This window comes from Perna viridis, chromosome 8, assembly GCF_037379345.1.
Source record: "Perna viridis isolate PV_CMFRI_1.1 ecotype Kerala chromosome 8, ASM3737934v1, whole genome shotgun sequence".
In the NCBI taxonomy this organism is placed as follows: domain Eukaryota; kingdom Metazoa; phylum Mollusca; class Bivalvia; order Mytilida; family Mytilidae; genus Perna; species Perna viridis.
Window position 1 is genome coordinate 6,739,168 of NC_142452.1, and position 13,333 is coordinate 6,752,500.

Sequence of the window (13,333 nt, forward strand, 5' to 3'; positions counted from 1 at the left end):
GTCATATGGTCATTACATGCAAATAAATGCTGTTTCAACTTATTAGTTTCTGTTTCATCCTAGATCTTGTTAATAAACCAAGAAGTAATAAATCAGGATAGTGTGTCAAGAGAGCTAAAGTATCTTTAAATGTGGTAGGTTTGTTCCAATGCACCCTTATGTTAGATCTGTTTTTTTATTCTTTCCCAAACTTGATTTGTGACAATGAATTGTTTTATTTGCCATGCATTACAGAATAAGGCAATGATGAACATTAAAAATACTGTGAAAGTACTTTAATTCATGGATACCAATTTTCATGGATTTGAGGTTTTCAGTATACAAATCAATAGAAATCTCCTATTGTTTGGAACTTAATTTCATGGTCTGGCCTACTCACGAAAACAACAAAAAAAAGGGACCACACAATCAATAACAAAACAATAACAAAATATTACCTATTATATTAATTACTGTTACCAGTGTTTAAAAATTTCAGAAGACTAAATAACAAATTATTTTTATTCTGTATCATGATCTTTTTGACATTTTCTTCATTTGCCAATTGTCAAATTTGCTAAATGCAGCTGACAGTAATTCATCCATATGGCCAGTGAGCTGGAAAAAAAGAAGCATAAACTTAAAAGGAATCAATGTAAAACAATTTAATGTTCTTGCATGGATTATTAGTCACAATTACAGAATTCTATAAGTTTACAGCTAGGGGAATTTTTCATTAAAATCAACTAACCCACAAGATTTATCAATAAGCAACAATTTACAGATGTAACTTATTTCACAGGTAACCCAGAACAGGAAATAAACATGAATTCTAGAGCACGGTTTCAGGCACTTTCCAGGTGATTAAACTTCAACCAAGTGCATTCTATCATTGGGTATACTACAACAATTAAACTTGCCTCATCCAAACCCTGAATAATCCAAAATATGTATAAACAGAGCCCTAAATAATCCAAAAACCTGTCTAATCCAAACCCTAAATAATCCAAAACATGTCAAAACCAAACCCTGTTGATATCAGATACATCTTAAGTCCATTTATATATATTGTGGGTACACTTACATTCAGTGCATAGTGGTACTGTTGTAAGTTATCTTTCAGTGGTTGTAGCTTGGCCATCTGAAACCTCTCTAATGTTCCTTTCATTCTAATTACCTTGAAGATGAAGAATATATTATAGATACATGTAGATATTGTTAACTGAAGGTGCGCCTAGGAAAAAAAACACAATGATTTTAGACATACAAACACATATACATGTATCACATTTACCATAACATGCAAATACCCATACAAATATACAATATTTTTAGGCCTTACAGTGCACTTGCTTTTTTAACATACTTCATACAATACATCCAATAAATACATATGTATAATTATCTACTAATGATATATTACTATTTGGGGAGGCTACATTTACAATTTTACTGTTTATTTCAAAAAGAAAATATAAGTTGTGTATCTTTTTATTTATCATCTTATTGAGTCAAGACAAGTCTATGATTTCTAAAATTATTGGGTGGATCTATTTGTGACAAAAATACTTTTTAATTTATTTGATTTTAGAGATGTTGACAAAAATTCTGCATAATGGATAACACCAATTTGAAATATGACCATTTAAAGCCAGTCACATTTTCAATGAATAACAGCTGTTAAATACATGACCTAATTTTAGTAAAAAATCAGCTATTAAAACATTAATAATCCACAGTTTTATTTCTGATAAAAGGCCATAACAAATACAAATTAAATGGGGGTAACCAAACATAATAAAGTTGCACACATTTGCTAGATTTACCAATACTTGTACAAGACATTTCCCATCTATATAAAGCCACACACTAAATTTATAATCAATCTATCCACTGGGAACCAAGATAATTGCAGCGAAATTCAAACAGATAGACAAATTGATTCTAATATACCACCAATGTTGAGTGGGGTATAAAACTTGGTTGATTATCACAAATCACTGGATTCTTAAGGTATTTTAAAAACTAGGAGAAACAGCATAAATATTTTTACTCATAGATTACTCTATTGTTATATTGCAGAATAATATTCTGTTCCCAAGGCTTGTTTTCAAAGTTAGTAATTTACCAACATTGATTGATGAAATCAGATAATACACTCATTATAATGAAAGAAACATTATAATATCAGATTAACTTAATTGAGAAATACAATCCATTTTACCTTTTCTTCAAGTGATTTACTCTGCACAGGAAAACAGGCCCAGAAATGTCGCAGCAATTCAAGCAGTGCATTATATTGTGTTTTAATCTCATCCTGTATCTCAGATTGTACCATATCTGCAACAAGTATACAAATTCAATATAAAGAAGTCCATGCTACATAAAATATATCCTAAAATTCGTTCTCAACTCAAATATGAAATTTGAGGAAAAACTCATGGCATTACTCAATTTAAGATTTTTTTAATGAAACTGAGCCCATAACATCAGCAATTATGATTCAACCAAGTAAGACAGATTGCTCTGTCAAGTGATTCACAGTGATCAGATATAATGTCACTGGAAATTTCAAATTCATGAAGTATTACAAGGCAAAAGAATATATCAGGCAGTAAGAAAAATGGAAAAAACTGATAATTATAAAGTTCAGTTCTGATTTGATATCAAAAATTTTCCAAAGAGTTTTGAAATATCCAAGAGTTGTTATTTTAGGATACTCACCATAACATACATATAATAATGCACTAGTGAAGTCTTATAGAGTTCTTGAATAAGCTTAAATTATTTTAAAGACATGAGACACCAATAGAAAAAAAATGAGAAACTAAAAACCCTCATATCCTGTTATAGTTTTGAGAGAGATAAAAACAAAGAAGAAAAACAAATTAATAAGTTTAAAGACAACATCAATCAGTTTGTTGTGTTGAATTTCATTGGTAAACATAGTTAAAGCCAAACATCAAGGTCATGAAAAATTGGAAAAAAGTCATTTTCAGAAGTTTTACTGAAACCATAGACAGCTTACGTTGTAGTTGTTGTTGACTGGTTCCATGCATCAAACTGCCCCCTGGTGAGAGTTCTCCTAACACACTTACAGCTGTGTTACTAGAAATTACCTTGATTAATAAACAGGGATATAGTATGTTTTGGTATGATCAGATCAATTGTTTTGTCAAGATTTCCTTAATCATGAGAAATCACATGGATATTTTTGTCTTTATTTTAGATTACATATAGAAAAAAACCCAGATAATTTTCCCTGATTTTTTTTTAAAGAAAATTGACCAGGCAGACAAGCAAAGAAAGAATGAAAAATAGTGTGATTTAAAGGAATCACTAGAATCAACTGTTTACAGATCATTTACATAAATTAACATTAGTTTAATTGGTTGAGAGAAATAACCAGAGCTGGTATATTTGAGAAGTCAAGGTCATTTTCATTTGGAATATGAAAAGTTTTTAATTTATATCATAAAGCCAACATGTTAAAAGGCATATCAAAACTGATATACTGTACCAGAAAAAATATAACATTGAACTAAGGTGCTGAAACAATGTTATTTTAAGGAAATATCTAACTCATAAAGCTCTACCTGAGAAAACTGTGGCATCCAATGTTGCATTTCATGAGAGACAATCTGAGTGGCAGCTATCACATCTTCACTAGTTGTATATTTGGTTGCATAAATTGGAGTAGGTCCATGTAAATATCCTTCCATTTTATGTAATCGTAAATTAACACTTGCACTGTCTGTTTTGTCTTTGAGGTCTGAATAATCTATTTTTTCCTGAAGTTTTGCCTTTTTTGAGACTGTTTCAAAAGAATCTTTAGACGTATGAGCACCATTGACCGTAGCTGTACCATTTGTCAGATTTGATGCAATTGGTTCTGAAGTTTTACTAGATTCACTGTTTTTATCACAAGCTTTTAATACCATTGTAGAATGATGGTTAAATCTCCTGATCATTGTAAGATGTTCTTGACTAGACTTAGAAAGTTTTTGATCACTAGATGAACTTCCATAACCCTGAAACAAGTCAACACATAAAAGATATCAAATTTTAAACATATTCTTAACAACATGTTCCCTTTTTCTGTGGTATTTCCTGGTTTGGCAAATTTTGCTTGTTTGTTTTGTCATGTTTTTTTGGGGGGAGGGAGGGGGCATCTTTTTTTTTTTCACAATGGATGCCTATGGCAGAAATAATACTGTTTTCATAATCTACTGTCACTACTATGGCATGCTTTAACAATTTACATCTGCCACCAGACAATGTGCTCTCTTAGTGCTATCATTTTATGTCCACATTTCAAATAATCCTAAAGACAAAACTACAGTTTTAAGATTACCTCCCCTAATGTGCTGTCAGAACAACCTGCAAGGTCAATTAATGGGTCACTAATTTTCTTCTCTATTTCATCTGTTATCTCTAAAAAGAAGAAATATTTATATTATAACTTGTATGTGCCAGTCTAAAGCTTTGTGTATACACTAATTCAATGTTCATATCTAATGCAAGTTACAAGGCTGAGCACCAAACACAGCTTAAATAAAACTGAATTACAATATGACATCCTACAAACTTCAAACGGTATGTATATCACCTGATATATCTGCCCTTCGGTGATTCAGATGCAGAAGTAGTCTTTTTTTGTCATATTAGAATAGAAATAATTTATGTTAGGTTTGGTATTGTACAACACCAGACCCACACTCTCACGAATTATTTCTTAAATATATTTCAGAAACTTGTACAAATATATGGGCAATGTAAAACTTAATATACATTGCATAAAAACATTTTTTTAAAAAACCAGCTAATTATGCAACACATAGCATAATTATTATATATATCATATATAGTAAAGAATTTCTTGCAGTAAACAGAACTGAATTTTATAAGCAAGGTTATTTATAACTGGACACATTTTAACTGAAATCTAAGTAACAACATTTCCCATTAACTGATATCTTACACAACACTATAAATCCTTTCTAATATATATATATAACAAGTACTATATAGGTCTTGTCTTTTTTTCTAATTTTAGGCAATATTTGAAAGTGACATACAAAATATAAAAAATGTGTTTTTTTTTTTCTTTTAGATAAAACAAAAACCCAACGATAAAAGTTTCAAGTTTCATTTTGTACAAAAGAAAACAATAGCTCAAGAACATTTAAAAAAAAGAACACCCTAAAATTATCCCTTCATTGAAAAACATGTGGTAATCTGATTTTTCTTTTTCATACATTATTTAATTCTACCTTTTTCATCATTCTTTGCACAATCATGGAACATTTCTTTACTACTGATATTTGTTCTGTCTCTGTGGAAGTAATGCGACTGGAAAAATCTGGTCCAGAACTCACTCTCAGTCATCTGATGGGGTACATACTCTAAATGTTTCTTCTTCACTGAAATAATCTTATTTTACTACCACATTTTTAACATTTCATCAACACAGAACTAACTACAAAAACTGTGAGCAATGCTTACTAACTTGATACCCCCACTACCCCATTTGACAACATGATCCTTCTTACCTCAATACTGATTTGGATCAAAATCTAAAAAAAGAGCTGCCCAATGGGAACACCTAAGAAAGATTCTGTGAAAGTTTCATTTAATTCCATATAGTGGTAAAGGAGGAGTAACGGACGAATAAGAGATGGATCTCCTGTGTAATGGAAGGATGGATATCTCTATCACTATATACCCCCACTTGCAAAGTGGGGGGTATAAAAATTTAAAAAGAGTGTGTCAGCCAATGTTACTATGAGAAATAAAAGTAAACAGCTCAGTGTTCTTTAAATCACATAAAAAAATTACATAATTGATAAAATGCCCAGCTATGGCAGCTTGATACAACAACACTTGTCGACCTTCTTTTTGTGGTATGCTACCTTGTTGTACAATTCCAAGAGATCCAATCCCTTACAGTAAAGTTATTGTCCAGACTTAATGAAAATGCTTGTTTGTTTCTGGTCCTTTTTGGTCCCTAATTCCTTAACAGTTCTAGTGACCCCACCAAATTCAACCCCAGTTTTTCTTTTGTGCTGTAACTTCAAAAAGATTCATACACTTCTACTGAAGTTATTGTTGGAAATAAAACTGTCTACAGATGACACCAACAGCATAATACCATTTTACAACCCAAAAAAATTGTGGTTGTATAAAAATGAAAATGCAAATTAACATGATAAATACCAATTGTTGCTGTCATAAAATGACAGATTTTCATTATTGATAGAAACATTTTAACCAAAAAAACAGAGGAAGCAAATTTGCCCCCTGAACAATAATAAAATGTACTTTTACATTATCAATAAAACAATACTAACCCATGGGATATGTTCTAAATATTGACTCTATTATATCAGTTGTAAGATTATATTTCAGACCATTACACCCATCTGTTTCTGGTTTTATATCAGCCTGAAAATCATAAGCATATTTTTTATCGATACAATAGGCAATAAATAAAGGAGAAAGTTCGGTAAGGACCCCTTGTGGCCTTATAAATACAACATGCAATAAATAAATTTAAACAAATTTCAAACTAACATATGATGTGAAATAAAATCATTTTTCATTCTTATTTGATGGAAAATTTGATTTAACATTTATAGGATAACTTTAGTCAAATTTGAACATATATTATGTTGTATGGTGATGTAATCCACTTCTCTTTTTTCATCTTCATACTTCTATAGCTTCAGTTTTTTTTCAACTCAACAATATAAACACTAACAGCAAGTCTTGTAATTTTATGAGATACTCACAAGGAAAGCTGCTGACACACCTACAACCTGCTTACCCTCTGTTTTGGCAGCTGATAATTTTTGCTGCAAAAGATTAAAACATTTGTAGTTCATTACATTTATACCTCTGTTTGACTCCTTCTGTAGCATCCCCATACCTGCTTTATATCCCTGATGACTATTAGAATCATATTCAGACTAAGCTTAGTTTTGAAATTTTAAGCAAATTCAGATCTTGGATGCTTTAGTATGCAACACAGTGCAATTGAATGTAGATTTTAACTGTATAGTAGACCTTATTTGATATAGCCTAATCCTACAGTCAAAACAAATATGCTTAGATATTTTCTTTTAGAAAATAGTTCTAACAGTCTAACAATAAGCCTTTCTTCTGAAGCCCTTAAGTTGTGTGTTATAGTACAGAGAAATGATAAAAATTGACCTTTCGGCTAGGACACCAAAGCCTTTTTTGTATGGACAGCTTCAGGTGGACTACATAGTATTAATGACCACAATACCACGTTGATTTTATTTAAAATCAGATTTTAACTTACTTCAGCCCTTGAAGCCCAAAACTCATCAGAGCTAATCACACCACTGACCACCAAATCTTTATACAATTGGAATATTTCTGGGTTTTCTTGTAACAGTCTGTAATGAAAAAAGACAGTAAACCTTCAACAGAACGAATGCTATAAAATCTGCCAAATACAATCATTGAATATCTCTGTTCATTGGTATATCACTTATGTTAACAATGTTTGATCAAATAAATCCTGCTTTATACTTGTCATACATGTTGAGCCAGAATTTTAACGTACTAGCTTATAGAAGGAACAGTCTGCACTAAGGCAGGTAACACACTGAAATTAGTAATTCTGACTCCAATCTAACTGGTTGATATTCTTTCTCCTATTTGAATGGATGAGAAGCAGTCTTTTAAAGTATGATATGGCATTGGAACAAACCAAGGGCCCACCAACTGTAGACAAGCAATCTACCAAAGGAGCACAATTTTTAAAATTGATATTTCAAGACCAATAAAATTTAGATATAAATATTGAAATATTATGAATGGTCTGGAACAATTAGTATTGTAACCTGTTTTTCTCTTCCAGTTCACTGTTCAATTTTCGTTTAAATTTTGGCAATAGCTGGAGTAAGAGTTCTTTCACAGTATCACGGTCTTTAACAGCAGCATCACGTCCTGAAGGATTGTTAAAATGAAATGTGTTGGCACTCCCATCGTGTAATATCAGCTGAAGTTGCACCTTTTCTTTGCTGTCTGGTGATATCTTTTGAGCTAACAAGATAATAACATTAAATTTATAAGAAGCTTTATCATATCATTTGTGCTTATAATGTAAAAGCAATAAATTTAAAACTAGAGTTATCAATCAATAGTTTATAAAATACTAAAGTACATTAATCACTTTCATTTTGTCAATACAGTGTATTAGTTTTTAATGTGATAAAGAAGTCTAAGGCTTCCAAGACCTGAATCACTTAGGATGTTTTATTAATCTATTCAAATTGATTATTGTGTCTGTTCAAATTATCATATGAACGTTTTCTAACCCATTTTTTGTTTAAGCTACACTCCGTTGTAAGTTGTTGTAAATAAAAAGTATTTCAATAGCCTCCTTATCTTACCCTTTATATCTGAGTAAAGATAACTGTAGGTAAAGCTACTTTTACTGCCTTGCATCCAACCAACTCTTTCTCCCATCATATACATTGTTCCATCTGTCTTTTTATTCTTCACATGGTTAACAATAAGCAAAACCTCTTCTGATGATTTGCCAGACATGACGCTTAATAAAAAAAAAAATCATAAAATTTTCCTATTTCCTGTCTATGTACAGGTAAAAGTCTTTGGTTGGATGAATTGAAAGTTGCACTAATTGGGATGTTTACAAAAAAATGAAGCTTAAGTGCAAGCTTAATAATGACTTTGAATGTTAGTTAAGATTAATCAATTGAAAATCAGACAAAACTGAAATAAAATGAAGATGACAATATCATAGAGTTTAATATCTTTGATATCAAATAATGAACAATATACTGTTTCCATACAGTGTTTTAACTTTCGACGTTCTATGCAAACAATATACTTATAAACTTGTAGTCCAGACAATCATGTCATCAGGGACCATCCTAGACCCAAAATTCAGGGAGATTTCACTTCTCCCTCAGTGAAAAATAGGGAGAAGTTTCAAATCTCAGGGAGACTTCTCAGTGTGCGCAGTTTCTTTAATTAAATTTAAATTTTGAATGATGTTATCATATAATGACATTCCTTTTTTGAACAACTTCATCATTCTAAGACTATGCAAAAATACAAAAAGGTATAAGATCATTAACTAATGTATTTGATTTTTTTTTTCAATTAAAAGACATTAAATTATCATAAAATTTCACATCTAGTCAATCTAATGACTAAAAACTTATCGTTTACACATGCACCACAGTTCATTTTCATCAAGTCATTCACTGAACTATTGTTTAAATTGGTTTTCAACCTTGACTCTTTCACATGTAGCACTATTCACTAGTAGAAGTGTGCAGCACTGAACAAGTTTTACAATATTTGGTATTATATCTTCATAAATTCATGCCAAGTTTTTCACAAATTTCACTAAGGGAGGAAGTTTGAAAAGAACCTGTAACAAGCCTATTGTATTGTTTATATTCCATAGGCACTTGTTCTTTGTCAATTCCTTGGATGGCAAAATGATCAGCTAAAACACTTTGGTTTCCAAATGTTGCCAACTCTCTTTTTTGTGAGCAGAAGTAATGTGAAGAGGCTGCAATACTTGCATTTTTTCTATCAAACCACTCTCTTGAAAACGATCTTTTAAATAGTTCACGATGTTGTCTATATATTGTGGCATAATAGATCTGAGGATATCTTCAGTGTGCAATGTTCATTTAATCAATGATAAATTTTAATTTTCAGTAAGTATTTATTTGTAAAATAAAACAAAGGATAATTTATAGTTTATCATGTTTACTGTCACTTCGAGGTGACTTCCAATCAACTGATGTTACGCAGTCAGATCCTTCGATGTTGACATGTGTACAGTTAGCAGTAACATTTTTAATAGTCATATATTAATATATTTATGGTATTAAGTGTAATACTTTAGCAATTTAAGTGTCAAAATGTTTTTATAAGAACTTTGACATCGTAGTGACAGGTGTGTTGTTTACATATTCATTTTCATAAATGTCAGCATAAATTCTAGAGAAGTTCCAATTGAGTACTTGATGGGAGATCAGGTCTGAATTTCACAAAAAGTTGTAAGTGTAAAGTTGATCATAAGTAATGACGTCATAAACTAAAATAGCATTGTGACGTCATGATTTACAATCAATTTCACACTTAGGACTTTTTGTGAAACTGACGCCAGATGAGTGTTAGAAGCAGGGCAGAAACATGTATAATGACCTGCTGTGAATTGTCTCATTTCAGCTGTGAAAACACCCAAAGTTATATTTAAAAAATCACCGATGCTCTACTGGATTTTCATTGTAGATTTTGAAAAATAAAAGGGGGATGTGTCGGATTTTAAGGTAACTTTAATTTCTCTTTTGGGGTAATATACGGCTAAGTTTAAAACCAAAAAGCAACTATTTTGCCACAGTCGCCACCAGGATGGTCCTTGGTCACTTGATGATGTATTTTTTTTTAATCTGACATTTAAGTTTCAAAATTTTGCACTCAAGGTCCAATTGAATTTGGTGAGTATCACCTTATGGAGTCCAAGGTAGGCAACCAAACAAAACAATAATCAGTTTTCCAAGATGGCATGCTTCTGAAGTATAAGTGGTAGAATAGCCCTAAGTTCGTAAAATAAAAATTAAAGATCTGATATGCATGTACTTGTACTATGGGTTTTGGTTTCTGCCACATAAATTGACTGCAACTTCCATGATTTCACAACATCACAATAAAACATGCAAAATGTCAGACTATGATTTGATTGTACCGAGCAGCTCTGAGACTAATTGGGACTGTATCAGGTTTCAATTGTCTCATATCGAACTAATATGCCCGCAAAGGACACTAAATGATAATGATGTTTAAAAACAATAAATGGAAAATTTAGGACCTCATATACTATGGAACCAAAACATTTATGCAAAATGGTAGTAAAAAGTTTGCAGCATGTGATCTTACTGCGATATCATGATGTAACAATGAAACATGAAATGTTGGATAGTATGGATCACCCAGGCCCAACCATCAACAAGTATCATCAAATGGGTCCATTACATATGTTCAGAAAAGGTATCAATATCGGGTTTTCACCTTAAATCAGGAGCTTAAATTTAAAATAGCTTTATTATCATGGCAACCCTATTTTTGTATTCTGTTAGGGATATTTGTAAATGCAATTGTGAACCAAACCATTGTCAGAAAACTTTCGCCAAATGTGCTTGTAACTACCTCTGATGATTATATACAAATCAAATCATAGCTTTTTTCAAGATACGGATGGCCATAACAACCAACACTAAGAAGACACCCAAATGTTTATGAAACTGATGTTATAAATCTTACCCATTACTATTTACAAATGCTGGACAATACAGCCCATGACTAAGAGTATAAAATGACACTACAAACTGTAGATCAGGATGATTTAGAACTTATTGGAAGTAATTAGAATAATAAACCTTCTTCCAAATTGGCAAATCTGGAATTGTTCAAGAATTATACAGTCCTACTAGACAATAACTAGTCCTGAATTAAACATAATCATTTAACAAATATTTGACTGAAAAGTTTTTTGCCTTCCAAAAAGATCATAATTGACACTAATTTTCTGTTCGTAGAAAGAGCATTCCTCAGCTTTAGGAACTGATGCTCTATGTTAAATCTATCAACAACAATTTCCTAAGTGAATATCTCACTTACTTATCACTTTGTGACCTGTCAATCTTTACCAAAAGTGGTAAAAAAGTCTAATTCAATGAGTTATTCATGAATTTGGAAGATTGTATATAATACTAGGCTGACAAAATGGAGGTGGTATGAATTTATGTTTTTTGGGAGAGTTTCAGGTTTCACCTATCTCAAATCTTATAAATGTCTGACTAAGACTTAATTGGACCAAGCAGATCCAAGATTTGGGGGTACAAACTTTCAGGGGTGTTATCTTTCCATTATATGGTTCATTTCACTTGAACCACATATTCTTGTTCCAATACTGGTTTGTCTCAGACAATGCTGAAGATGAACCAGAAGTAGAATTAGAGAAAGTTGGTCCATAACACCATTAACTGTTAAGGCAGTCTTTGGCATCTAAATTTTTTACAACAAGCCCAAGCTTTGATGAATTTATATAGCAATCATTGGTATTTTAGCCAAATTCCACAAGTCCACCGGCATTTTCCCAGCCAAAGCTGTCGGGCTGGTGCCAATTTCTCTCAATGTTGAGCAAGCAATATTTAAATACATGCATTTACACTTGTGGAAGCCACTGACGAAAAAAAACCAAAAAAAACAATACATTTTCCTGTTGTTTTCTTACTGAACTTCCTACAGCTTAAAGATTAATGAAATCACAATTTAAATTGCATTGTTTAAATGATCTGAAAAGATTATTCAGGGACAAATCTGGGGTCCTTCGAAGCAAAATGTCAATAATCCCTTTTGGGATTCAGTGTTCAGTGCTATTCAGAAGATAGCTCCGGACACTGAATCCCAAAAGGGATTAAAATGTCAAGTGTGAATTCAGCTATTGTTTCATATTAAACTCGGCCAGTTAGAAGTCAATCACTCCCATAATTTCATGTTCCTAGAAGGAACAATTAAAGAATGATGACAAAAACAAGTATTACAATATGTAAATAAGAAATGTTGTAGGACCGGCTATCGACAGTATCGTTCTCGGAAAAATTATTTTAAAATTAAAGTAATGAGTTAAAGAATACACAAAAAGGACAGCAAATTACAGAATATATCTTAAAGTGTTAATCTAAAACTTGCTATTTAAATTGTTATGTACAACACCCTGAGTTTTTATAGTCATTTAAATGCCTACTCTACAGTGATTATATCCGTGTGATTTTACGACAATAATTAATTTACGACAATGTCTAAGTGCGACTTCCGGTAGTTTCCGGAAGGTAACCAGACAACTCGGACTGAAGACAAGTCGGACCGTGACAACTCGGACCGCTATACAAGACAACTCGGACCATATTAGAGAGCTTGTTCGATATAACAAGACTACTCGGACCGTAAACCGAACTCAGTCCAAATGCCATGAATAACAAACTTCGTAAAATATGGGAACTTAAAATATAGAAATCTATATTAAAGATATGTTTTATTCATCCATAAATTTGTTAAAAGAATTTTCAATGACATTTCCCTTTTTAAAACAAAATTATTTTATATGACTACATATAAGGCATGTATCTACGACTTGACATTTCTGACTTTAAGTTTTAGCAGCATGCAATTAGCACAGTTTTTAATTACGTGAAATCAAAATTATTGTGTAAACTTTCCATAATCTATTAATTTTAATTAAGAGAATATCAAATTAAAGATCTTTAAAAAGTCGTTA

General features: G+C 31.5%; 1 protein-coding gene across 2 annotated transcripts; it reads right to left on the minus strand.

The window, feature by feature from the left end:
• Positions 1-487: 487 nt before the first annotated feature.
• LOC148609124 (general transcription factor IIH subunit 1-like) lies at positions 488-12,876 on the minus strand. Of its 2 annotated transcripts, none has more exons than XM_088541843.1 (13): positions 12,803-12,876; positions 8,403-8,563; positions 7,851-8,052; positions 7,304-7,400; positions 6,771-6,833; positions 6,330-6,423; positions 5,253-5,402; positions 4,334-4,413; positions 3,576-4,010; positions 3,008-3,098; positions 2,204-2,319; positions 1,064-1,156; positions 488-597 (listed from the first exon to the last, which is right to left on the minus strand). In XM_088541843.1, exons 2-13 carry the CDS (start codon positions 8,557-8,559, stop codon positions 511-513), a joined length of 1,665 nt encoding a protein of 554 aa, XP_088397969.1. In that variant the 5' UTR covers positions 8,560-8,563; positions 12,803-12,876; the 3' UTR covers positions 488-510. The 2 variants fall into 2 exon arrangements, with proteins under 2 accessions (XP_088397969.1, XP_088397970.1); XM_088541844.1 differs by having other exon boundaries at positions 12,748-12,853.
• Positions 12,877-13,333: the final 457 nt, after the last annotated feature.